The sequence below is a fragment of the Colobus angolensis genome, unplaced genomic scaffold, assembly GCF_000951035.1.
Source record: "Colobus angolensis palliatus isolate OR3802 unplaced genomic scaffold, Cang.pa_1.0 Scaffold3, whole genome shotgun sequence".
In the NCBI taxonomy this organism is placed as follows: domain Eukaryota; kingdom Metazoa; phylum Chordata; class Mammalia; order Primates; family Cercopithecidae; genus Colobus; species Colobus angolensis.
This window is the reverse complement of record NW_012116265.1, coordinates 29,515,725-29,542,283: the sequence shown is the minus strand read 5'-3', so window position 1 is coordinate 29,542,283 and position 26,559 is coordinate 29,515,725. Positions and strand designations below refer to the sequence as shown.

Below are 26,559 nucleotides of genomic sequence, written 5' to 3'. Positions count from 1 at the left end.
TTTGTAGCTTCCCTCCGCCCTCTGTCAAAGAAGACACACAGAGGCTGGCCATTTCCACAGTGCCGTTTATTGGTTTCTTCTAGCAGGGTGGCTTCAGGCCCTTCACGCCTCTCAGACACCACCCATGAAGGTTTAGGAAGGTGTCATCATTCTGTGAAGGCCCAGAGCTTACCCAAGTCTTAGAGCCCAAGTTGAATCACCAACCAGAGGGTTGGGAGAGGAAAAGGAAACAGGCAGAGGGGAAAGACAAGGCTCTGTAGTGAAGGGGACTGATATCAAGGGAATGCTGAGGTCCAGCAGTGTCTCCTGGGGGCATGCTACATCCTGAGGCTCCTCAGGACTGTATGGAGTAGATATGTGTGCTGAGAAGCTCATGTCTATATGGCAACTTTAAGGAGGCGCTTGATGTCAGGCTCAATGTTGATGGTTGGGAAGGTGCGGCTGTAGCGTCGGAAGGGCTCTCCCTCCGGCCCTATGAGGAACTTCTCAAAGTTCCAGGCCACATCTGAACGGCGCACGGGGCTCCAAATGATGAGCTTGGGATCGGTCATGAGGGAAAATGGGTCATCATGAGGGTAGGGAAGCTTGTCCTTCAGGTAGGCGAAGACAGGATGCTCATTCTGCCCATTCACCTCACATTTTTGGACAAGGGTGAAGGTGGGCTGGTATCCACCCCCAGGACGGACATACTTGAGACTGTTCAGGATCTCCTCATTCTGACAGTTCTCCTAGGGAAGAAAAAGACAAAGAGCATGGACAAGGGACAGGGGAAAAGAAGGATCCACAACATGAAACTCGTTCACCCTCCTACACTCCCTTCCCAGGATCATTCTTTTTCACTGTGAGGGAGAGAGAGAGAGAGACAGATAGACAGACAGACAGACAAGGTGTCGCTTACTGCAGCCTTGAATCTCTGGGCTCAAGCATTCCTCCTGCCTCAGGCTCTTTAGTACCTGAGACTACAGACATAGGGCACCATGCCCGGCTATTTTGTTTGTTTGTTTTTGTTTATAGAGATGAGGTCTCACTTTGTTGCCCATGCTTTGGCTGCTCTTCAAGATTTAGCACTTCTGAACTGTTGCTTTTGTCTCCAGTCTACCCTAAGCAGTTCTTAAGGTGTTTGAAGCAGAAGAAAGAGAAAAGAGACTTAGGTTATACTGCTTAGAACCTCCTCTTCAACTAACCTACCGACCTACCTTCCCATATATCCATACCTACACACACACTCCCTTTCCCTCTGCCCTGGTTTTGCCTCGCCTGCTTTCAATCACACGTGTGTTGAGTATAGCCTTTGCCTCTGCCTATTCAGCTTCTTGAACTGAGGGTGAAATTGAGACCCAGAGGAATGGGATTTACAGCTTCTTGCTTTCTTCTTGCCTTGTCCTAGAACTGAAGTACAAATGGGAAGAAGCTTTGATGAAGGAAGACCCCCATCCAAGGACATCTAGTTTTCAGGTGCCATAACAGCAGAGCAAGTTCAAGGCAACAATGAATGTGTACTCTAAATGGAACTACTTAGTACCAACAGGAGTGAACTAAATAGGATACAGGATTTAGGGTTCGGGAATAGGCCAGGGGGAGGGGGCGTTGAGGAAATAAGTGCTTGATGGCTAAAGGTTGTATGTAATTATCATTGTTTTCATGAGTAGGCTGCTACCCAAAGACTGCTGCACCTCCTTTCCACTCACTGCTCTCAGCTACGCACGCTTTGGCTCAAAACCTAGTCCCTGCCTTTCCCTCCCGACTGCCATCCCTGTCCTATTCCCTCTCAGCATCCCCACTCATGACAACCCAAAAGGCCCGTGGGAACCCTTCTTTTCCACCTCTGCCTTTCCAGTTTAAGAGGCATTTATCTTCCTCTGGGAGAAAGTTCCTGCTTCTGACCTGTGAGAACAAACTAGTTCAGTCAGTTCCAGGCCATCATGACATCATAAGCCCAGAGCTGATCTCTAGTAGACTTCTCTGTTTTTGTTTTTTTTCCTGAGGCAGGGCCTCACTCTGTCACCTAGGCTGGGTGCGGTGGCACAATCATAGCTCACTGCAGCCTCGACTTCCCAGGCTCAAGCGATCCTTCCACTTCAACCTCCCAAGTAGCTGAGGCTACAGGCACATGCCACCACGCCTGGCTAATTTTTGCAATTTTTGTAGAGGCAAGGTTTCACCATGTTGCTCAGGCTAATCTTGAACTCCTGAGCTCAAGCAATCTGCCCACCTTAGCCTCCCAAAGCGCTGGGATTGTAAGTGTGAGCCTCTGCACCCTGGCAGACTTCTATTTCTTAATGCAAATGGGTGGCTGGCTCCTGGTAGGTTATAGACTCCCTCCAGCAACTTGCTAGGCTGAAGTGATGGTGTGAGGCTGGAGGTACTTCTGGGGCTGGAGGGACATCTCGAAAGGTTTGCCAGTCCTATCTCTCCTGCTCTAGAAGGCCAGACAGAAAACTTAGGGAAGAACAGTGAGAGCAGTGAACAGTTTGGGCTCAGGTTTGTCACAGCCAGTGATGCTTCAGCCTTCCTGCTTTCCTCTCTTCCGCGCCTTCATGCCACTGTGAATTGAACTAAGGGGATTATAATGAAAGGGTTCACTTGAGTTCATTCTCCCTGCTTGTACATTAAAATCATAGGTGAAAATAGAAGAATCCCTAAAAGTGAACTCGAGGTGTGTGGGCTGAAGATCTATAACAACTTGACCCATTAATCTGAAATAGAGAGGTTCATGTGATGCCCAGAGGAGGCACGTGCCTGTTGAAAACCTTTCTCTTTCCTGCTCATTCTCTTTCCACTTGGCTAATTTAAACCAACAAAAATCATCCTCAATCTAAATAATCAATTTGCTTGCATTTGCAAAGTACTTAATATTCTTCAAGTTACTTTTGTATATCCTATCCCCTAAACATCATAATCCTATGAGCTAAACTCATATTATCCCCAGTTTACAGATGAGGAAACTAAACCGAAAAATGAAGCACCCTTTCCGAGGGCACAGAGCCATTAAATAGCAAAACCAAGTCCAGCTAGAGCTAAGATCTCTTGAGTCTGTCCAATTCTTGTTTGATTCCTGGCCTCTATTTTCTCCACTCATTTATTCAACAAATGCTTAATGAGTGCTTTCTATGCCCTAGGCACTGAGGACACAGTGGAGAGAAACACAGACCTGGCACCAGCCCTCATGGAAGAATATAGTAGAAAGATAGTAAACTATAAAAATCACACAGCCTCAGTGTTTAATCTTAAAAAATACATACCTTCCCTTGGTATGTCACATGCATCTAAAGACCTAGCTTAACAAAACATACCCCATTATTCCAGACACTCCAACACGGTCATTCAGCCTCTCCCCTTATCCCACTTGAGCTACAGCACCCCAACACCTTCGGTGCACTACAAGGAGGGACCCCTCACCTGATGTCCAAACTGGTTGCAAGGGAAGCCAAGGACCACCAGGCGCCTGGGAAAGCGGCATTGCAGCTCGTTGAGCTGGGTGAAGTCCCGAGTGGTTGTGCCTCAGAGCGAAGCCACATTCTCAATCAGCACGGCCCTGCCCCGGAACGTATTGAAATCTACCTTCTCCCCATCCAGGCTGATGGCACTGAGGTCATAGAAGGACTTGGCAATGAAAGCCATGGTGAAGCGCAGAGTGAGCCCCGCAGAGAGGCCTGAGCCCCTTATGAGTCTGTTCGAGGTGTGGGGAGGAAGGAGGAGCCAGGAAGGAGTACAGAAGGATCTAACAATGGAGCTTTGAGCATCCCCAGGATGACTTAGCAAAAACAGGCCCCCACCTGTAAGTGCTGTTTGAACAAGGAGGTTTGCTCCTCCTATTAACAGACTGAACAAAGCCGCCTCCCCACCCCACCCTGCTGTACCCTGGGAAGGGCCAATTTGATATCTATGAGCAGAGGTAAATAATTCACTACTTACAGGAAACCAGAGCCCTAAAGGTCGAATGGAGAGGAAAAAGAGGGAGGGAGGGATGCAGGATTGACTCCTACTTGCCCATCAAGCTGTTCTCACTTGACACAGACATTTATTGAATGCCTGCTGAGTGTCAATCTCTGAATTGTACAGAGAGAGGGCAGGGTCTGCAGAGATCTGAAAGATGAAGAAGAGAACTGAGCCTCCTGTCCACAGGACTCAGATGACAACTGAAATATACATATTCCTGTTCACGTTCTTTTTGTTGCTTTCCACCGGGACAAAATCAAAGGGACCCTTAGGAGAAGAGCGTGTCATTTTCTAGGGGAAAAAACAAGCTTTCAGTGCCTCAGCTCTTGCCAGGCTGAAGAGACAAAGTTGTGTTTATCTTGAGAAGTTTTTCAGTGCGTGGTGCCACTTGTCCTGGAGAACGCTCTGCCCCTGCACTGTACCGTCTCCTATATTATATCCCCCACCTGCACCTCCTCCCCCAGCCCCCAAGTCATGAGGCTCAGTCGTTGCTGCGAGAATGGTGAAGAGGAGTCACAGAACAGGTGGGTGAACTGCACCTACCTCCCTCAGACAGAGATTCGGTCCCCAAGACTTTTCAGAGCGGGTTTGTGCTGGTCACCTTCCCAGAGAAGGAAGTGTGGAGGAAGTTGAAACTGCTGTAGTTCTAGACGCAGGCAGGCCACCCCGATGCTTTCAACAAGAGCCATGCGGTGCATCACAGGACGTCTGCTAAGGGCCATCTCAGAGGACCCCTGGAAGCCACAGAAACTGAAAAGACCCTAAGCCACTTCATTCTTCCAAGCACCCGCCAACTCAACAAGTTACTTTTTTAAAAAATGCCTTGATTTCTTCCTCAGTAAAACTAGCAATGGGGCTTGACCTAGCTTTGGGATTTTAGAGTGAAATTTCAATAACAAAGCAAATGTTTACTAGAGTGTTTTCACAGGGTCACATCCATTGGGAACTGTCTCCTTGAACAAAGAATAAGCAAGTCTGGGGAGCAGCTGGTCTTGAGAATCTGATTTGTTGAGATGAGATGAAGGAACTACTCGCCAGGGAGCACCGAGCTGCCTTGCAGCTTTTCCATGGCTGTTCAAGTACACAGGGACCATGTGTCTCAGCTGGCTGCTCCCTAAAAACAAGTTCCCATTACCTAAGTGGGCAGAAGGAGTGACAGTCAGTGTAGGGGGAAGTGTGTCCCCTGCTGAAGCTGGGTGGAGTTCCTAGAAGCAACCAATAAGAGTCCCCACCAAGCCACTGAGTCACAAGGACTTGGCACGGATAGTGGGCAAAACTGTAACCTGCCAGATTTATGTGCATACCAAGAGCTTCCCCCTAGTACTCTCTGGGCCTCCAGAGACACCTCTTATTCTCTGCTCTTTTGCAAGCCTTCTCACAAAGGCCATAGGAGTTCCCGAGCTGCTGTAGTGGGGTGGGGGGGAGGGGGTTCCCTCTTCCTTAGGTACATGCCATCCCTTTTCTCCTGGTGTGACCTTGGACCCTTTAGACTCTTTTTTTTGAGACGGAGTCTCGCTCTGTTGCTCAGGCTGGAGTGCAGTGGTGCGATCTCGGCTCAGTTCTCACCTTTCCTAATGGAATATACTTGGTGAGGCTCTCCTAAAATATCTCTGTCTCCAAATTTACCTCAAACTGGCCTCACTTTCCAAAAGCTTACAACTTTTAAGCATACACTAAGCAGCATGTGATTCTCATGGCTTTCTGCAGGACAGTGCTTGCTCTGGACACAGCACTGACTTAGGCAGAAAGCCTGGGTTGGTGGTTCTTAATTCTGACTATAAATGAGAATTGTTTGTAGCGATTTTTCTAGAGATGCCAAAACTTCGCCCTCCAGTGATTCCAATTCAGTGCACTGTTTCCAACCACAATTCTGCCACTGTTACTTGGGACCCTTAGGCAAATCTTTAACCTCTTTTTATTGAGACAGGGTCTCTCTCTGTCACCCAGGCTGGAGTGCAATGGGGCAACTGCAGCCTTCACCTTCTGGGCTCAAGTGATCCACTGGCCTCAGCCTCACATGCCACCACACTCAGCTAATTTTTTCTAGAAACAGTGTCTGTGTTGCGCAGGCTGGTCCCAAACTCTTGGGCTCAAGCAATCCTCCTGCCTCAGCCTCCCGGAGAGTTGGGATTACAGGCATGAGCCACTGCACCCGGCCAAATCTTTAAGTTCTCTGAGCATCTGTTTCCTTGCCTGTGGGACATGGATGGATAACCACACTCCCCATCTCACACAGTGATGGTTAGGGTCAGAAGAGTTTATCTATCACTAGTGCCCTGTAAAGTGTAGTGAAGATCTTAAGACTACTGTTGTCCTGCATTGTACTACTCCTTTCTTCATTCAATCCTTATCCCCAATATTCTCCACCTCCATCAATTCCATATCCCAAAGTATGAAATACCTGCAGTCCTGAGATCCCAGTCTGCCTCTGCTCCCCTGAGGTATCCAATCACAAATCTGAAAGGTTATCCAGTCCCTCTTCATGCCTTCAGGAAGACCCATTCCTCACCCACACGAACAGATGAGACCATCTTGGCTTTAAAACCTGCTCATTCATCCTGGCTAACACAGTGAAACCATCTCTACTAAAATGACAATGGCGTGAACCCGGGAGGCGGAGCTTGCAGTGAGCCGAGATCGCATCACTGCACTCCAGCCTGGGCAACAGAGCGAGACTCTGTCTCAAAAAAAAAAAAAAAAAATTCCTGCTCATAGATGTTCGGCATCCTCTCGATAACTGTGTTTCATCTTATTTCTGCAGTGCCAGGGCAATGGGGCTTTTCTTTGGGCCTCCCTGCAGGTGGCGCTAGGAAAGGTAGAGAAGGGAAGACAACTGCTGTTGCCTTCATCACTTCTGGAGCCGCTTCTACCAGCACTGCCTCTCTCCCTCTCACATCACTGCCAGGGTCCAAGTGAGACCTACCCCCAGGGATTCATCCAGGCAGCCACACCAGTGGTTTGAAGTAGTCTTTATTTTGTAAACATCTGTTTAAAATAGATGAACCCTGCTCACAATTCATATATGGACCCGAGACACAGTACACAAAGTTCACCCGTCACAGGGAGATAGTGGGGGCTCAGGAGTAGGTGGCGTGTCTGGGGCTGGGTGGAGTCTCAATACAGCAGGTGCAGAGGTGGTGACGAGTAAACAGGCCAGCAGAGCCTGCTCAACAGTCTGGGCCTCAAGACATGCCCCAGGCCACCAGAAGTTTAGGGTGAGCGTAGCTGCACCCTAAAATCCCGATTCTCCTTCTGCTCCCATACCTTTTCCCAGTCATGGCCCTTGTGGGGATAGGGCCTATCAGTCTATAGAATCCCGATTCCATGTTTTCCCTTCCAGAACCCCTAAGGTACAGTACAAATATAGTCCTCCTTTCCTGAAGGGGCTAGGAGAGAGACAATGAATGGCACCCTGCCTGATCTTCAAGGAAAGCTGAAATACTGGTCCACAGGTTGGAGCCACTCCCCAATATAACTTCTCAAGTCCCTGGCTGAAGACAGACTGAGGGCTGGCATCACCCACCTCCCTAGCCCCAGTGTGATGTGGCATAGGTCTTGGTACCAAGGAGTCCATCCTCAAGGAAGCAACTCCAGCCTAGTCACAGCTTCATCCTAGAGTCAGCTCTCTCCGTTTCTCATTAACCAGTGATTTGTAACTTCCTGCTCTCCTTTGCTTTCCACTATCTAACCCATACCCTGTCCCTAAGTCCTGAGCCACGCTCTCCTGCTGTTTCCTGGTTTGGTAAGTCAGGAGGAAAGGTTCGGTGGTTCTATCCCCACCTCTTTTTGGAGGAGTAAGGAAGTGGGGTTCTTATCCTTCACATATGTGTGCCCTGGATTTTGGTCCTTAGCTGATGAATGCTCAATACCCAGTTCTTTGTTTTGGCTGCAGCCACGCAATGCAGCTAATGTGTGGCTTAAGAACAACCCTCTTCCTAGGCCTCGCCCACCTTGGGAAGGTGGGCAGAAACCCCAGTAGGACTGGTAATTTACTTGTTCCATCTTCAAATGGCCTCCTACAAGCTACTCTTGGGCCATATGGGGTTAAAGAAACTTCCTGAACGTAGCACTCTGGAGGAGGGAGTCCTCTTCCCTCCACCTGTAGCCACAGTGCAGTTGGCAAACCCTCAAGCCTATCAGGAGCTAGAGGGCAAGATGACCGCTTTGTCTTAAAGGCCGAAGAGAACAGCACCAAGCGTTTCTACCCAGGGCCTTCCTTCTCTCTTCCCATGAAGGATTTGCCCTTCTCCCATAAACTTTGGGTCCCAGGAGAACCTTGGTTGCTGAAGGCTGGGCTCAGTCCTCTGCCTGGGAGTCTGAGGAAATGCTCTTCTTACCTAAGAAATGGAAGATGGGGCCCAGGAAGCCCTGCTGTTGCTACATTCCCCTCTACCGTGCAAACTGCCATCCCTGGCCAGCTCTCCCTTATTCTTAACCTGATACAAGTCCTTCATTTCCAAATGCTGCCCTTTCTGGAGTGCATGGTTGGCCTGACAGTGTCACTGACCCCAGGGCTCTCCTTGCCCCTGGAGTACCCACAGGCCTTGGTCCACGTCTTTAAATTCAGGAGTCAGGTGGAGAGAAATTGTGTTCATGCTGCATGGGAGGTAGAGAATGGAGGTGACTTTTTATCCCTGCCACCCCTCATTTTGTTTCCTTCTCTGAAGCACCCGCCTCTGAGCTCAGTTCCCCAAAGAGGCAGGCGGGCAGCCAAGCAAGGGCAAAGCTCTGGAGGGGGAGTGGGTAGAGGTAGGGCGGCCCCAGGCTCAAGGACTCCCCAGTTGCCGTTCCCTTCCTACCTCGATGCTCCACTTTCGCAGGTCACTGGGGAGGCAGGCCCATGGCACACGAGGGACAGTGGGGAGGGTAAGAGGAAGAAGCACCCTGTAGCCTTTGGCCCACCCATGAGGCAGGGTGGAGGGTTCTTCCTGGATCCAAGGGTGGAACCTCCCCACGAGACTGGGTCCGTCCCCTCGGACAGGTTAGGAAGGAAAGCGAGCTGCAACAGCCGCCGTACAGCAGGACACACAGGGGAGGGGGTTTGAGGGGCTTTGATACGAAACGCACTGGAGGGGAGGGGTCAGAGAAAGAGAAGGAGGGGAAGAGAGAAAAAGCAGAGAGGAGACAAGATGCACGGAGAAAGGAGGAGCTGAAAGTGGCCTGGACTCCAGCCCCGGCTGTTGCCTGGGGGGTGTGGGGTGGTGAGTCGGTGCTTGCGGCACATCGTGGGGGTCATAGCAGGCCTGTGGCTGGGGAAACAGGCTGAAGAACACCACTCCAGGGTGGACGGGCTGGGGGCAGGGGCTGCTTGAGATGACAGCAGAGCCGCTCTCAGGGCCAGGCAGGGGGAGTAGTGGCTACTGATACTCAATAGGGTCATCACACAAGAGGACAGCAGCAGGGCAAAGCCCCGGCTCCCCTGTCTGCCCACGGGCCTCCTGAGGGAAGAGGGGTGTCGTGTGGGGTGCCCCACACAGGACTCAGCACCAGCAGGTTTTCGAAGAGTTCGCTGGGCCCTCAGGTTTGCCCTCCTCCTCCTCCAGCTCTGCCAATGCCAACTCATTGCTGGCACGCGTCCGGAGGCCTTCCAGCTCCTTCCTATGGGCCTGCAGCACCAGCTCCGTCAGACGCGTGAATGACTGGAAACCAAAGGGCGCAGGTTAGTCCAGCGTCTCCTCCTCTCCTCTGGCAACCCTGCAGGGGCCCAAGGGATGAGGTCCATCTTATGGCTCCTCCCCTCCCGCCTCTGCTGGACTCGGCCTGAGAGCAGGTGCCTGGTCGCCAGGGCTCTCACCTCTTTAATGTTGAGGTTGGTGCAGGCACTTGTTTCATAGAAGTCCATGCCATACTCCTTCGCCAGCTGCAAGAGAAGGACATTTCTGAAAGAGAGTAAGGCAGGGGAGGGGCCCACACAACCAGGCACACAGGCTTCTGCCACTGCACTTAACCATGCTGTGTTGTGATGATTTCTCAGAGTAGATAATTTCTCAGATGGGACTGGGAGCCCCAAGACAGGGTAGCAGAGAATGGGGGAAGATCCTCCACAAATACACCTCTCCATTCTTCCAGCTGCCACCCCACACCCCTCAACACACAATCATATATCAGGAGATAAAGACACCATCCATTGTGGCAGTATGGCATCCTCATAAAAAGCATGGGCTCTGGAGTCCCACAGTCCCAGACCTAAATAGCAGCACTGCCACCGACGGCTAGCTGTGCAACTTGGACAAGTTGTTCATTCTCTGTAAGCCCCAGCTTTATCTTCTGTTAAAGGAGACTGAGAGTGTCTCCCATCCATGGTTGTGGGATGATTAAATGGGGTCATGCACTTAAAAGCATTTGGCTTAGCACAGTGCCACACATAGAGTGCTCAATAAATACTATCCTAGTAGGCTTTGCCTCTACTTTCAAATTGGTCAATGACCATATCTTATATTTTATACCAAACAGTTTCATTTTAAGTACTAATGGAATGCTACTGACTAAGAAGGGAGAGGAAAACTCTTGAGATCCATGGACTGGGTGGATAACTTGTCTCAGAAATACCAATCTTAGTTGGGCGCGGAGGCTCACGCCTGTAATCCCAGCACTTTGGAAGACCTGGTGGATCACCTGAGGTGAGGAGTTCGAGACCAGCCTGGCCAATATGGCAAAACCCCATCTCTACTAAAAATACAAAAAAATTAGCCAGGCGTGGTGGCATGCACCTGTAATCTCAGCTACTTGGCAGGCTGAGGCGGAAGAATTGCTTGAACTCAGGAGGCAGAGGTTGCAGTGAGCCGAGATGGCACCACTGCACTCTAGTCTGGGTGACAAAGCGAGACTCCGTCTCGGAAAAAAGAAAAAGAAAAAGAAAAAAATAATGATCAATATTTCTTTTTTTGTTTGTTTGTTTTTGTTTTTTTTTTTTTGAGGCAGAGTCTCGCTCTGTCACCCGGACTGGAGTGCAGTGGCCAGATCTCAGCTCACTGCAAGCTCTGCCTCCCGGGTTTACGCCATTCTCCTGCCTCAGCCTCCCGAGTAGCTGGGACTACAGGCGCCCGCCACCTCGCCCGGCTAGGTTTTTTTTTTTGTATTTTTAGTAGAGACGGGGTTTCACCGTGTTAACCAGGATGGTCTCGATCTCCTGACCTCGTGATCCGCCCGTCTTGGCCTCCCAAAGTGCTGGGATTACAGGCTTGAGCCACCGCGCCCGGCATGACCAATATTTCTTTCTGCACTCTGGGAGGATGGTCTCCCTGCATGCTTGGACATTTCCTCAGTGCCATCCTCCTACCCTTTCTGCCCCCATGGCTTCTCCAACTGTGGCTCTTTGTCTCCTCATTTGCCTCCCTGGCTCTTTCCTGGGTAAGAAGGACAGGAGTGGGGGAGTGTGGGGTGGGATGGGAGATCATTTCCTGACCATAACATGGCAGCTAGGCCTGGATGCTGTCAGAGAAGAAGTTGACAACTTGAAGTCCTTCATCACTAACACCGGGATGATCTCTTAAGCAGAGGACAATCCTGCATTTGGGGACCTGGACTTGGGAGAGTTGCTGCCTATGACATCTTTGTTTTCTGGATGGACCCCGAATCTCTGGGCTTCTGTCCTGAAACCCAGAGAACAAGCCTTCCGAGGATGGCCACTCCCCCAGGGCCTTGGAGTGTTGGGGACACTTGGGAGGACTTGCTGATGGGGAACCCACCCCTGGGTCCCCGTGCTCAGGAGTGGCCCTGGAGGCCCAGCAGAGGACCTGGGGTGGACTTGCCTTTTCCCTCCACTTACCTGCTGCCCTTGCTCTCTTCCCACCTGCCGTTTCTGCTCCTCGTCGGCCTTATTACCAATAAGGATCTTCTGGACGCCTTCTGGTGCGTACTAGGGACAAAGGATGGGCAGAACGGCCAGTGAGTGCTGCCCCCGGCCCTATTTTCCCCACAGAGTCTGCACTGCCTCCAGCCCACCACCAATTCCAGAGCCCTAGGGACAGGGTGGGCTGACTGGATGCAGGTGCCAGGCTTCCCCAAGTGCCATGGCTGACTTCAAGGGTATCATGGGGACAGCTCAGGGTAGAAGACACTCTGGCTAAGACTGGTGCTTCCTTGGGTTGGACCACTGGTATCAGAGCTGGAAAGGACATTGGATGTAAGTCCAGCCCTCATTCTACAGGAATTGGGGACCCAGAGGATTCAAATGGCTTCCCAAGCTCCACAGCGATTGTGCAGAGCCAGCACTAGATCCCAATCTTGCAACTCCATCTGGTCCCAAGATTCCAGGAAAGAAGCTGCTCACAGGGAAGACTTGGAGCTAATTCATTTCTGGGAAGGACACAGCCACGGAGGCCTGGCAGGGTATGGAGAGTGGGGCATGGCAGCTTCGGTTTCTTCCCCATGTCTTACTCACCCAGAGGTCTTCATCCAGGGCTGTGGAAGGCAAAGCTTCCTGGAAGCATTTGCTCGCCCACCCTGAGAGCTCCGGCCTTCCCATCTGGCCCTCACCTTGCCTTCCCCAGTGAGGTACCCTCTCTGCGCCCCGGCAGTGAGGTGGCATCTCCTACCTCATCCACGTCACTGACCCACTTCATGATGTGCTGGTAAGAGCGCTCGCTGCTAATGTCGTAGACCAAAAATATCCCCTGAGAGAGAGAGAGAAATAGAGAGAAGAGAGGTGATACGCACAGAGAGAGTGCAGTCATGGGGCCAGAAGGGCCGTGGAACCTTAAAGGTTGGGTCCCACTCTCCCTTCTCCCTGCTCAGCATCCAGAAATGTCTCTTCTCTCAAACCCCACCACTGCCGCCTCCCAGGCCCATCACAGAACTCCCTACAGCAGGAAGGCACCACATGCTATGACCCAGATATTTGACCCAGGATGGAGGGCAGAAATCAGGGGTGAGGGCAGGGGCTGCCTGCAGTGACGGAGCCATGAACAGTGGATGGACAAATGATCAGTGAACAGCTGAAAGATGCCCTGCACTCCTCCAAGCAGGCGAACCATGTTTAGGGGATCCGTGGCACAGACATCTCAGATACTCAGAGCTGGGAATGTGGGTGGCACCTTCCCACTTTGAAACCCTCAACGTGGTGGCTTACCTGGGCCCGCCGATAGTACTGCTTTGTGATGGTCTGGTATCTCTCCTGCCCTGCAGTGTCCCTGTGGGAGAAAGCCAGTCCCTCAGAGGAGCAGGGACCATGGGAACAGACAGGGAGGGGAAGAGCAGAGCTGTCCTCTTACAGGAAAAACTGGGAAGCTGCAGGGTGAAAAACCAGGGGTGCTTGGATCCCCATGGGTATCTGCAGTCAGAGGCCTGGTCATCTGTGCTGGTGCTGACCAGGCCTTCAGGGCCTTGGCCCCACCTGCCAACTGCCCTCCTGGCAGACACCAGAAGCCATAGCCAGAACAGGCCTTGGACACCTCTCTGGAATCTGGCCACTGTGGCCAGATTTGTTTGGATGGGAGTTGGCAGGGGATGCTGCCACACCCCCAGTCCCTATGGGACCTCTGAAGGCAGTGCCCATACTGCTGTGGAATTGAGAGGGAGCTCTAAACCCTGGCAAAGGCAGTGCTTCCAAGACTCAGGCAGAGAGCCACAGCAGCACCCTCTGCTACTGTGGAAACTGCACCGTGCTGTCCTGAGGAACTCTCTCAGGGTCTCCCCCTAAATGATAGGGGGATGTAGCCTCCTTCCTTCCAATCTTAACACAGTGTGGCACAGCCCAAGGGCAAAGCCTAATCCTGAGACAAATTCCCCATGGTTAGTGTGCCAATTCCTTCTCATTCCTGCCCTTTGGTGCTTGTAGTCAATCCCATAAAGTTTCTTAGAGGTTGGAGATTAAGGCTCCTAGGAAGAGATGGGCTTCTGAGACTTTGCTTCTCTCCATCATAGAGGTGGCCAGTTATCCCAGGTGAAGCCTAGGAATTTTACACATGGCAGGGGCAGCTAAGGAGCAGCCAGAGGTACTTTCCTCCTACATCTGCCTCCTCCTCCTCCCCGCCAACTCACCAAATCTGTATCCGCACTTTGATGCCATCTACCTCTATGGTCTTCATCTTAAAGTCAACACCTGGAGAAAGGAAGAAAGCAAGAAAGTTAGAAAGGGCACCCTTGAGAAATGAACAGGAAAGGACCATGCAATCAATCACACTTGAAAGGTTTCCTTTCAGTTTAATTTGGCAAAGGGATGAAGTAATATAAAGGCCTTCTTTAAGCAGGAACTGACCTTAAGTATCTGAAGCTTTGAAAGGGGCTTTCCTTCCTCCCTGAGCTGAAAGTTGCCAAAAGTAAAGGGCCTGGGGGACCAGGAGGAGGAGAGTGAATCCGGGGACATCTACTTCATCACTGCCTTACTCAACAGACTTAAAACATGTCTCATTCTAGTCATGTGTGAAGTCTTCCTGTTTATACTTCTGGAGTGAATGCTGTGTTTATCCTTCCTGAAATTCTAATCTCTAGGAATAGCAACCCGCATTATTTGCCTGCTTTCTTCCCTCTCTCTCTCTGCCTTGTTGATAACCAGAAGGGGTCATAGTGCCAGACCGTGGAGAGAGGAGGGCTCTTCCAACCCGTGATCGTACCTGAAGCCTCAGCACCCCACCAAGGCCCACCAAAAAGAAGGCCTCATGCATCTTGGTTGCTGACTCACCCATTCACCACAGGAGGTGCTGTGGTTGACTAGAAGGAGCATGGGCTTTGGCATCAGGCCTGAGCTTATCTCCTCACTCTGGCCACTCATAGCTCATTGCTATAACATCAGGCACCTTGCTTCACTGAGCCTCCATTTCCGCCTCAGTAAATGTCTTCATCAGGGACGTTACCAATATCTCAGAGGGTTGCTGAGGGGGCCGGATGAGATACAGCACCTGACCCAATTGACTACAGCTGTCATGAGCTAGTGCAGGGCTGGGTACATGCGGGTGCTTGTGAGTGACTGTCGTAGGACCAGATGAAGAGGCAGTGGCATGGCATGTCACTGCGAGAGGGAGAGGAAGCACAGAGTTCCCATGCTTCTTCATCCAAGGGCTGGAGGAGCTAAGCTGCCACGAGACACAAGAAACACAAGAGATTTGACAAACGTGTCCAGGGCAGAAACATATTGGAGAAATCTGCAGCAAGAAGTCAGCACCACCAGCAGCAGCCAGCTTGACTCTGAGTGACAACAGAGAGATGAGGGAGGTTGTTTTGCTCACCATGCCTCTCCTCAACCCTAACTATACCCAGGCACTATGCCCAGGGATTCAAGAGCTACGTCTGGTGGGTGAATTAAGCTTACGTGTTTGTGTACTCCCTGGAGCAAGGTCAGGAGTGGCAGGATCAGCCACGAGTTTCAGATGGGAACATGGTAGACTTCTGAACCGTCTACCACCAGCTGCACTGCCCGGCCCAGGAGGCCTGAAGGTGCCAGCATCCCCATCACCACTGCCACTCCACCTCCGCATCAGTTATTTGCCAAATGGGAGACATCTTCCCTTATCCGTGCTGTCCCCAGCTTTCTACAAAGGCAAACAAATTAAATTCTGTCTTTCCTTCCCACCATCAAGACCAATCATCATTTAATTACAAGGGGAAAAAGATGCAGAACGGACAACCTGAACTAAATCGATTTGGTCAGACGTGAATCATTTTTCGCCTGCCCAAGCTGATTCATACCCATTGAGCTGTACTTTTCCAAATGGGCAATGCCTGGCAGCCATTCTTCCGTGTGTGCAGAGAGTGAAGAGGAGGAGGGAAGAAGGAAGGAAGGAAGGAGAGAGGCATCAGGCCATGGGAGGCAGTAGTCTGCTTATTCCTGCCTGGATCAGTAGTTATCAGGCACCTGTTTCTCCCCAGTACCTGGCATAGAAGGGAATCAAGACATTCTTGTTTCATGATATAGCACCTTCTCCCAAGAAGAACGAGAAATTTTCTCCAATTTGTAATATACCCGGTTTGTCCTCACGCTAGCCTAGCAAACCTGGCCAAGGACAGTGCCTTGTGCAAAGCCATCACAAGGGGGACAGGAAGAGAGAAGGTTTTATTTCCTTTATCCCACAAACATTTACGGGAACTTCCTGTGTGCCCTGCATAGTGCTCAGTGCAAACAGAGCAGTGAAAAAGACGTGGCCCCTGCCTCCAGAGAGCCTAGTGGAAAGGAAACAAGGGCTCAGAGAGGTCAACGGCTAGCCAGGGTCAGCACAGCATGTGCAGAGATTCCAACACAGGTCCATCTATGCCAGAGCCCATGCTGCCCCTTGCACTGGTTCTTAGGGGAGCGAGAGGAGAGTCATGTGTAGTTGGCTAGGCATGGAAGCCCTAACTCTGCTTAGTTTCCTGTTTGTCTGTGGATGCTTGAGAAGGACTTTGCTAGGAGAGGAACTTCCAATATTAAGGTGAATTTTTCCCTGTGAGAGAAGAGGGGATGGAGGGAGACATGAAAGCAGGCAGCTGTCCCCAGAGACAGGACTGACAAGGAGACAGGGTACTCCACCGGAAGTGAGGCTGGGTGGTGACTCCTTCCCTCCTCCCTTACTTCTTAGCTATGTGGCAGGGGACCAAGGCTGGGGAATTTTGGGGCTCACAGCACTCTTCGGCCTCACCCACACCCCACCATCTTGCAACCTAGGTCTCACTGGCCACCTGGGAACATGTGTTTTATTCACCTTTTGGCTATCCATATGCATTCACATATGATGGAAGAAACAGACTAAGTCTATGTCTTCTGAAGGATTTTCCTTCCTCCCTCTCCACCCATACAATCTTTCCTAACTTTAAAAAAAGGTTAACAGCCCAAGGATCTTCAAGAGGAATCTATTGCTTCTGCGCTCTGTTCCCACACAGCCTGGGCCTTCTGCTGTGTCCACCTACCAGTCAAGCCCTGGCCCCAGTAACCCGTGCCCATCGTGGCTCCTTCTCTCTCCCTACGTGGCTGTTGGTTTTTTCCACTGCTGAGCACTGCAGGACAAAGTCAACACACTGGCCTTATTGAGGCCTCTGCAGACGGATGCTTTCTCACCTTGGCCAGCCCTCGCAGCTGCTTAGCAAACTGTTTATTCACATGCATGTTCACCTATCACTGTCCTCCCACTGAAGGCTTCAGCTCCAGGGCACCCCCTCCCCACCCCTGCTCCCCACTCCTGTACTCTCAGCTGTTTTATGGCCCAGATGAATGCCTTTCCTCTGAAGCCACCTCCTTCAGGTTTTCCTCTGTTCTCTCTGCCTTCCCTCAGGGAAGAGTCCTCTATCCACATCTCGCCTCTTTTCGGTCCTCATCAGCCCCACCTGGGTGCACACCCAGAGAGTCAGCCCTTTTTGTTGCATCTTTAGTATCCATGGGAAGAAGAGATATTCTCCATCTATCTCTGCCTCCAGTGGTTTAACATTCTGGCACCTCTAAGGGCATATTTCTCAAATTTCCAGGTGCATGAGAATCACGCAGGGATTGAGTTAAAATGCAGATTCTGATCCGGTAGGTGTGGGGCAAGGCCTGAGACGCTGCAGGAAGCTCCCAGGTGAAGATGATGCTACTGCCCACATATCGCCTGAGTAACAAGCTGTTCTCAAAGTGTGTCCCTGGACCCGCAACATCAGCATCACCTGGGACTTGTTAGAAATGCAAATTCCAGGCTGGGCGCGGTGGCTCAAGCCTGTAATCCCAGCACTTTGGGAGGCCGAGACGGGCGGATCACGAGGTCAGGAGATCGAGACCATCCTGGCTAACACGGTGAAACCCCGTCTCTACTAAAAATACAAAAAACTAGCCGGGCGAGGTGGCGGGCGCCTGTAGTCCCAGCTACTCAGAGGCTGAGGCAGGAGAATGGCGTGAACCCGGGAGGCGGAGCTTGCAGTGAGCTGAGATCTGGCCACTGCACTCCAGTCCGGGCGACAGAGCGAGACTCCGCCTCAAAAAAAAAAAAGAAATGCAAATTCCAGCCACACGCAGTGGCTCACGCCAGTAATCCCAAGACCTTGGGAGGCTGAGGTGAGTGGATCACCTGAGGTCAGGAGTTTGAGACCAGCCTGGCCGACATGGCGAAACCCCCGTCTCTACTAAAAATATGAAAATTAGCTGGTCATGCTGGCAGGCACCTGTAATCCCAGCTACTCAGGAGCGGGTTTGGGATGCGGGGCTGAGACAGGAGAATTGCTTTAACCCGAGAGGTGGAGGCTGCAGTGAGCTGAGATCGTGCCACTGCACTCCAGCCTGGGCAACAGAGCAAGACTCTGTCTCAAAAAAAAAAAAAAGAAGAAGAAAAGAAAAAGAAATTATTGGGCCTTACCTCAGACCTATAGAATCAGGCCCTCTAGGTATGGGGCCCCGCAGTCAGTTTCAATAAGCTCTCCTGGTGATTCTCACACATGCATAAGTTTGAGAACTACATTTGGACAAAAGTTTTGCACCTGAAGTATCAAGAGAGGGAGCACAAGAGTTCTCTATTTCTCAATGTGTGCTCTGCAGAGCTTCAGCTTTAGAATCACCTGGGGTGACTTAAAAACAAAAACAATGACCTTGACTTGCCTAGATCTACTGAATCATAATTTGAGGGTGAGGCCCAGAAACCTGTATTTTTAACAGCACTGTGGGTAATACTAGATAGAAGAAGGTTCAAGAGCTATATATGTCATGGAAGAAACATCCATTGGCCCGGAGTCAGAAAGACCTGGTCCAAATCCTGGTTCTGGCACTTGCTGTGTAACTTCAGGCAAGTCTTAACTTCTCCTAGCTTCGTTTTTGTTTTTTTTTTTTGAGATGGAGTCTCACTGTGTTGCCAGGGATGGAGTGCAGTGGTGCAACCATGGCTCACTGCAGCCTCAATCCTCCAGGACTCAAGAGATTCTCCCATCTCAGCCTCTGGGTAGCTGGGACTACAAGTGTGCACCACCATGCCCAGCTAATTTTTTTTTTTTTTTAGTTTTTGTAGAGATGAGGTCTCCCTGTATTGCCTAGACTAGTCTTGAACTCCTGGGCTCCAGTGATCCTCCCGCCTCAGCTTCCCACAGTGCTGGGATGATAGGCATGAGCCTCCGCACCAGGTCCATTTTCTTAAGTGTAGAAGGAGAATACCACTTCCCTCCCAAGGACTGTGGTGGGATAAATTAAATGATGTCTGTGAAGCACTGACCGTGTAGTCCTCTCACTCCTACCTTCCCTCTGCTGAATAAAGGCTTCCTGGGGAGTCAGGAAAACCAGCCCAGAGAACCCTGAAGTGGAAGGCATTAGAGTCCCGGTCCCTGCTATCCAGCTACCCTTGCCAGCCAAGGGACTACAGCATCAGCAGCATCAGAGAGTGTGTGAGAAATGCACATTCTCAGGGTTCGCCCAGCCCTACTCACTCTTTGGCACAAGGAAGTTTCAGAACCACACCCAGGTGCATAGTGCTTATCTTTATAGCATACCCCTGAGCTATGGAATCCCTCAGCTCTTATGCGGGTCCCATGAAGTAAGCAGAAGTAGGTATTATCATCGTGAGCCACAGGGAAGCCAAGTAACTGACTCATGTTCCCACATCCCACAGCTGAGCTGGACGGGAAAGGTGGTGTCTTAAAACCTACCCAGGGTATACATCACTCGGCCAGAGGCTTCCCAACCCTGGGAGGCTGAGGAATCTTACCGCCTTTTCACGCACACCCTGGCATACCTGATACCTTTTCTCTTTTTTCTTGGAGTCTTGCTCTGTCACCTAGGCTGAAGTGCAATGGCTCGATCTCAGGTCACTGCAACCCCTGCCTCCTGGGTTCAAGTGATTCTCCTGCCTCAGTCTCCTGAGTAGCTGGGATTACAGGCACCCAACACACCAAGCTAATTTTTTGTATTTTTAGTAGAATCGGGGTTTCACTGACATTATGCAGCATCTAGAAGTGAGGCAGGGAGAACACGGGGAGAAGCCCGCTGCTATGGTCTGAAGGTCTGTGTTCCTCCAGAATTCCCATGTTGAAACTTAATTCCCAGTAAAGTGCTGGTGGGAGGTGAGGACTTTGGGAGGTGACTCAGTTGTGATGTGAGAGCCCTTATGCGTGGGACTAATGCCCTTATAAAAGAGGCCTGAGGGAGTTGTTCCCTCTTCGGCCATGTGAGGATGGAGCTAGAAGGTGCCACCTTTGTCATAGAGACTTCTGGTGTCAGCCTTCACCAGACGCTGAATCTGCTGGCACCCTGATCTTGAACTTCCCAGCCTCCCAAACTGTGAGCAACACATTTCTCTTGCTTTAAATTACTCAGCTAAAGGCATTTTGTTACAGCAGCCAGCCCTAACTGACTAAGACACCCACCATAGCCTATTTTCTCCTTGCTCCTTGGCATGGTTCATGATTCCAGTAAGTTCATATTCATCACCCTGACAGTGTCCCTATAAGACAGTCTACTTCCTTTCTTGGGTACAGAAAGAAATAGGGCACAGAAGTGTTAAGAAACAAGCAAACCACCTCTACACAGCTCTGGCAGAGGTTCTCGGAGACGCTAGGAGCCCCAGGAGGAGAAAGTCAGAAAGACGGGCCCTCTCCCAACCAGGTACCCAAAGCATGGAGAGCAGCTGATTGTTTTTCCCGGCACATCAGATATGCCCATCATGGTGCCAGCCACACCCTGTGGACCTTTCTGGCTAGAACAACTCAGCCCCAAACCTCAGCTCAGAGAAGCAGGGCTGGGTGCAGCATGTTTTTTGTGGAGAAGCAGGTTCACACTGGACCATTAACAGGTTTGCTGGTGACCCACAGGGTGACCTGGCCAGCAGAGGCAAGGAAGCTTAGCTAAGCCAATCAAACCAGCTCACTCCAGGCGGGGCAGAGGGGACTGACCAGTTGGTAATGAGCAGGGCATGAGGTAGACAAACATGCAGAAAGAAGCAGAGAGGCCTAAGGATGATGAACATGCTGACTGCAGCTGGGGCTGGGGACAGTGGATCCTAGCACAGCCACGGGTCCAGACCAGACTCCAAGTTCAGCCCATGAGTATCCGCAGAGCACATGCACCTTTTCTTAGTGAACCTGAAGTGCCTCAGGATTGGCCACTGCTGCCTAATGGCTCCCCCAAGCTGGTGGGCCAGATGCTTCAACAAGGGGGCTGGAAGGAAGACCCCTAAACCATCGCTCCCTGCCCTTACTGCCCCTATTTCAGTCTTCTAGTCTCAATTACACAAAAAGAACCTAAGGGGCAGAGAATACATTTTGTGGTTGACAAAGCATTTGTTTTGTTTGCTTGTTTTTTAAATCTCTGCCACATAGTGCCAGCATAGTGCCAGGCATAAAGAAGCAATTCCAGGCCGGGCACGGTGGCTCAAGCCTGTAATCCCAGCACTTTGGGAGGCCGAGACGGGCGGATCACGAGGTCAGGAGATCGAGACCATCCTGGCTAACACGGTGAAACCCCGTCTCTACTAAAAAATACAAAAAAACTAGCCGGGCGAGGTGGCGGCGCCTGTAGTCCCAGCTACTTGGGAGGCTGAGGCAGGAGAATGGCGTGAACCCAGGAGGCGGAGCTTGCAGTGAGCTGAGTGAGATCCGGCCACAGCACTCCAGCCTGGGTGACAGAGCGAGACTCCGTCTCAAAAAAAAACAAACAAAAAAGAAGCAATTCCAACACAAATTCCAAATAAATAAACAAATAAATAAATAGGCCAAGCACAGTGGCTCACACCTGTAATCCCAACATTTTGGGAAGACGAGGTGGGAGGATTGCTTGAGCCCAGGGGTTCAAGACTAGACTGGACAAGAAAGTGAGACCCTATCTCTAGAAAAAATTAAACAAACAAACAAACAAAAACCCAGGTGTGATGGTGTCCACCTGTAGACCCAGCTACTTGGGAGGCTGAGGCATGGGGATCACTTGAGTCTAGGAGGTTGAGGCTGCACTCCAGCCTGAGTGACAGAGCGGGACCCTGTCTCAAAAGAAAGAAAGGAAAAAAAAAAAAAGCAATTCCATGAGGGGGATCTCCCCCCAACCCAGAGAGCATAAGAAGGGCTGTGTGCCTGAGGCTTAAGAGCAGGGGGACGTGTCCTGCCACCTGATGCCTCACAGACATTGCAAGAAAAGCTCCTCAGTGAAGTGATGGTGCCATGCAACCGTGGCCTGAGGCAGCCCTGGGCCCCATCCTCGTCCTGCTGTGACTCTGGCTGTGTGGCAGCTGCCAGGCCACAACTGGAGCCCAAGGGTGCTGGGAGAGTGTTGCTGTTGAAGAACTGGGAAGACAGGCAGGGGCCTCCTCTGGGCACCAGGGGCAGGGACAGGATAGAGGGATGCAACAGGGGAGACGCCCGGCACTCACGTGGCTCCTAAGCTAGCTCGCCTTGGGTGGGCAAACAGGGAAGAACTTGGTGCCTCCCCAGTTCAGCAGTGGAGGTGCTGTGACGCTTACAGAAAGGAGGAGGCAGGGCACATCCACGCTAAAGAACACTCCTTCCCATCACTGTCTCCCTCCCTAGAAAGCCCTAGAAAACATGGAGGAAGTATGGCTCAAGACACAGAGTGGCCTGGCCATTAAGAGCACAAATAGGAGGTCAAGTTTGGTTCCAGTCCTGCCTTTATCACTCATTACCTGCACGGTGTTGGGGAAGCCAGTTAGCCTATCTTTGCCTCAGTTTCCTCACCCGTAAAGTGGGGGTGACAGAGAATTCTCAGAGAATTTTTTTTGAAGATTGTGAGATAAGGTGTAAAACCCATAACACAGGATCTGGCACATAGAGCTTTATTAAATGTTGCAGCAGCAGCTGTCAGGCCCCCTTAGGGAAAGATGAGATTAGCGAGCGCAGAGCTGCAGGAGGGGAAATGGAAAGAGCTCTAGGATATAGAAGGAGGCTTATGTTGGGGAGAGGAAGGAGAGTGGGGCAGAGATGAAGCCCGAGCCAGCACTCAGCTGGAATGTTTCAACGAAAAGAGGAAATGACGCCCCCTGTGGGCCCAGATGGCTCCCAGAGTCTGGCTACAACCTAAATTCTGGCACAGGTAAGGTGTGCCTACTAGCGGGCCAGCACCTCATGGGTTAAGGGCAGGTGCCAGCTTGCCTGCCTGCCAGCCAAGCACCACATACTTCAGTGGAAACAGGGCTGCCTCTGGGTGCCAAATGTTATCACCAGGATCAATCACAGCCCAAAGGACCAGCAGTGCGACCTGAGCTTTTCATTAGTAATGAGACTCCACAATGAAGAACAACCTAATACACCTGAAACCCAAGGCAGACACCCAATCCCCGGGGCCAGGCCAGCTCCAGTTACCAAGCACAGGTCCCAGGAGTGCCCCAGCCCCTCCCACTGCAGGAAACCAGCATGTGCAGGCCATGTGCACCTCCTGTGGGTTGTAGCAGGAGGTCACCTCTAAAGAGGTCACCCTGTGCAACCCTAAAACACCAGAAAAGACCCCATTCACACAGGGATCCCGGGAGCGGATATGGTTTAGCTGTGTCCCCACCCGAATCTCATCATCTCTGGTGTATGCAGAGATGAGGCACCAGTGCCTTAGACTAAGGTCCCTGTTGCCTGTTGTTCAAGGTCAGAGCTGGTATCCGATGATGCCCATCAGCTCAGCCAGGTTGCTGGAGTGACCCTCCAGGGCCACCTCTGCAGCAAGGGCACTCTGGAGTAAGGAATCTCTAGGGCTCAAGCACTCCCTCCAGCCTCATCATCTTAAGAGTCTCAAGCCCGGGCATGGTGGCTCACACCTGTAAACCCAGCACTTTGGGAGGCCAAGGTGTGAGGATCACTTGAACCCAAGGAGTTCACGATCAGTCTGGGCAACATAATGAAACCACGTCTATGCAAAAAATTAAAAAATTAGCCAGGTGTGGTGGTACACACCAGTGGGCCCAGCTACTCAGAAGACTGAGGTAAGAGGATCACCTGAACCTGAGCCCAGGAGGCTGAGGCTGCAATGAGCTGAGATCACGCCACTGCACTTCAGTCTAGGAGATAGTGCAAGACTCTGTCTTAAAAAAAAAAAAAAAAAAAAAAAAAAACAGGCAAGGCGTGGTGGCTCATGCCTGTAATCCTAGCATTTTGAGAGGCCGGGGCAGGTGGGTCACCCGAGGTCAGGAGTTCGAGACCAACCTGGCCAACATGGCGAAACCTCATCTCTACTAAAAATACAAAAATTAGCCAGGTGTGGTGGCAGGCTCCTGGAATCCCAGCTACTCAGGAGGCTGAGGCACAAGAATCACTTGAACCTGGGAGGCAGAGGTTGCAATGAGCCAAGATTGTGCTACCGCACTCCAGCCTGGGGGATACAGTGAGACTCTGTCTCAAAAAACAAAACAAACAAACAAACGAACAAACAAAAAACAGTCCTAAGAGACCAATACTACCTATAACTTCCCTCAGGGAAGAACGGAGTCCTCTAGGAAAATTCATTCATTCATTCCTTCATTTGTTCATTCATTCATTCATTCAAACTGTTATTGAATGCTTACAATGTGCCAGGAACTAAGCTAGGTACTAGAAGACAAGCTATGAACAGCACAGAAAGATCCTTTTCATCAGAGCTTCACTCTAGTGGGGAAGACAGATACAAGTAATGAATAACTAATTTCAGAGAGCCATATGTGATAAGAAGCAACTGCAGGATAAAGTAGAGAGCGAGGAGACTCCAAGCACAAGTGACTTTAGACTGGCTGGCCAGAGAAGACATTTTAAAGGAGGTAACATTCGAGCTGAGACCTGAACGACAAGAAGGTACCAGCAGGGAAATCCAAAGAATCAGGTAGAAGCAGCAGCAAAGATCCTGTGGCAGGACACGTTTCAGTCAAACTCACAGTTCCTAGGAAGAGGGTCAATGGTACTGTCTCCTTTGTTACAAAAGGAGAACTGCAGCAAGGCCCCTCCCTTCTCTTAGGTCTTGTGGGGACCCTCACATGTGCACCTGCATCGGTACTGTTTACTGCGTGTCTTCTAGCATCTGGCTTAGTTCCTGGAACACAGTCAGCATTCAATAGCACTTATACTTGTCTGGAGGCGCGAACCTGAAGAATGCACCAAGAAACTTCTCAAATGCCAGTAAGGCCAACTTCAGAACTCCCTGCTCCTATGTGATGCTGAGATCTCTATACACTGAATAAATGCCATGAGTAAAGCCCACCGTTCCTATGTACATAGTAGGTACATAGTAAGTATATGGAGTAGATAATCAGGATCAGGGTTCCCCTTCCCCCACTTTTTTTTTTTTTTTGTTTTGAGACAGGGCCTCACTCTGTCACCCAGGCTGGAGTGCAGTGGTACGATCTCGGCTCACTGCAACCTCCAACTCCTGTGTTAAAGTGATTCTCCTGCCTCAGTGTCCCAAGTAGCTGGGACTACAGGCATGCTCTATCACACCCAGCTAATTTTTGTATTTTTAGTAGAGACGGGGTTTCACCATGTTGACAAGGCTGGGTCTTCCCCTTGCTTTTCCCACTGCCTTTTGCACAGACCTCGCTAGAGCCTTGGTGACATGTGCAGTGTACTCCAGCCACCCCATCTCACTCCCCATTGGCAGCTCCTGGAACTGGGTGTCGCCTCCCTAAGCCTGCTACTTAGGCCAGCGGGCACCACAGAGGCAGCCAATACCCACCAGGCTACTGACCACTCACTCCTCCAGCCTCCTTCTCAGGCAGGGCTGTGCTGACTGGTAGCAAAAGGTTCAGGGAAGAAGAGACTGGGACATGAAGACTCAGAAGCAAGCATCTTAGAAGGGGGCTTCCAGATGCACCTGCGCTCACTCACAGTCAGCAAAGCAATCTCCTAGCAAGGGGCTGCTTGAACTTCAGCTGGTATGACCATGGTATAGCCACTCCAGCTGGCCCCAGCAAAGCTGAAGAGGAGCAGCCCCACTCGAGGTGTCCTCCACAGCACCTCCAAGAGCATGTGTGCTTCCCCCACCGCCATGGCCCCCGGAGACTCCTGCTTCGTCTTCCAGACTCCACTCAAATGTCACTTCCTCTTCGAAGACTTCACCAGCCTCCCCGGGAGGGATTTCTCCCTCCTCTATGATCCCAAAGCATCCTGACATTTCTTTGGCGTAATATTCTGCTTGTTTGGATGTCTGATTCCCAGCTACACTGCCAGCTCCCAGAGGGCAAAGCAGCATCCTGTTCATTTCAGACTCTCACTGCCTGGCAGCAGGTAGATCACTAAATATTCAACAAAGTTGAGTAAATAAAAACAAAAATGAATGAGTGAATAAATGAGTGAATGAAGTCAGCACATACCTAGAGAAAAGATGGGCAAAGAGAAAATTTTAATCAGGGAAGAACAATTAGAAAATAACCCACTTTTAGGCCGGGCACGATGCCTCATGCCTTTAATCCCAGCACTTTGGGAGACCGAGGTGGGCAGATCACGAGGTCAGGAGATTGAGACCATCCTTCCTGGCCAACATGGTGAAACCCGTCTCTATTAAAATACAAAAAATTAGCCTGGTGGTGCGCACCTGTAGTCCCAGCTACTCGGGAGGCTTAGGCAGGGGAATCACTTGAACCTGGGAGGTAGAGGTTGCAGTGAGCCGAGATCTCCACTGCTCTTCAGCCTGGTGACAGAGCAAGACTCTGTTTCAAAAAAAAAAGAAAGAAAGAAAAGAAAAGAATCCACTTTTTTTGTTTTTGTTTTTGAGACTGAGTCTCACTCTATCACCCAGGCTGGAGTGCAGTGGCGCGATCTTGGCTTGCTGCAACCTTCACCTCCCAGGTTCAAGCAATTCTCCTGCCTCAGCCT

The 26,559-nt window shown here is 50.9% G+C and overlaps 2 protein-coding genes across 2 annotated transcripts in view; both read right to left on the bottom strand.

Moving 5' to 3' along the window:
* Nucleotides 1–45: 45 nt before the first annotated feature.
* GPX2 (glutathione peroxidase 2) lies at nucleotides 46–3,788 on the bottom strand. Its single transcript, XM_011949765.1, is given in 2 exon segments — nucleotides 46–728; nucleotides 3,400–3,788. Coding segments are annotated over 2 exon segments (573 nt in total). The 5' UTR covers nucleotides 3,622–3,788; the 3' UTR covers nucleotides 46–377.
* A 3,104-nt stretch (nucleotides 3,789–6,892) lies between these two features.
* Nucleotides 6,893–26,559, bottom strand: part of RAB15 (RAB15, member RAS oncogene family) — a 26,933-nt gene continuing 7,266 nt past the window's right edge. The window contains 7 exon segments of the mRNA XM_011949761.1: nucleotides 6,893–9,578; nucleotides 9,734–9,799; nucleotides 11,708–11,797; nucleotides 12,323–12,396; nucleotides 12,399–12,554; nucleotides 13,010–13,070; nucleotides 13,921–13,981. Of these exon segments, the coding sequence (XP_011805151.1) occupies nucleotides 9,563–9,578; nucleotides 9,734–9,799; nucleotides 11,708–11,797; nucleotides 12,323–12,396; nucleotides 12,399–12,554; nucleotides 13,010–13,070; nucleotides 13,921–13,981 (524 nt within the window). The 3' untranslated portion in view covers nucleotides 6,893–9,562.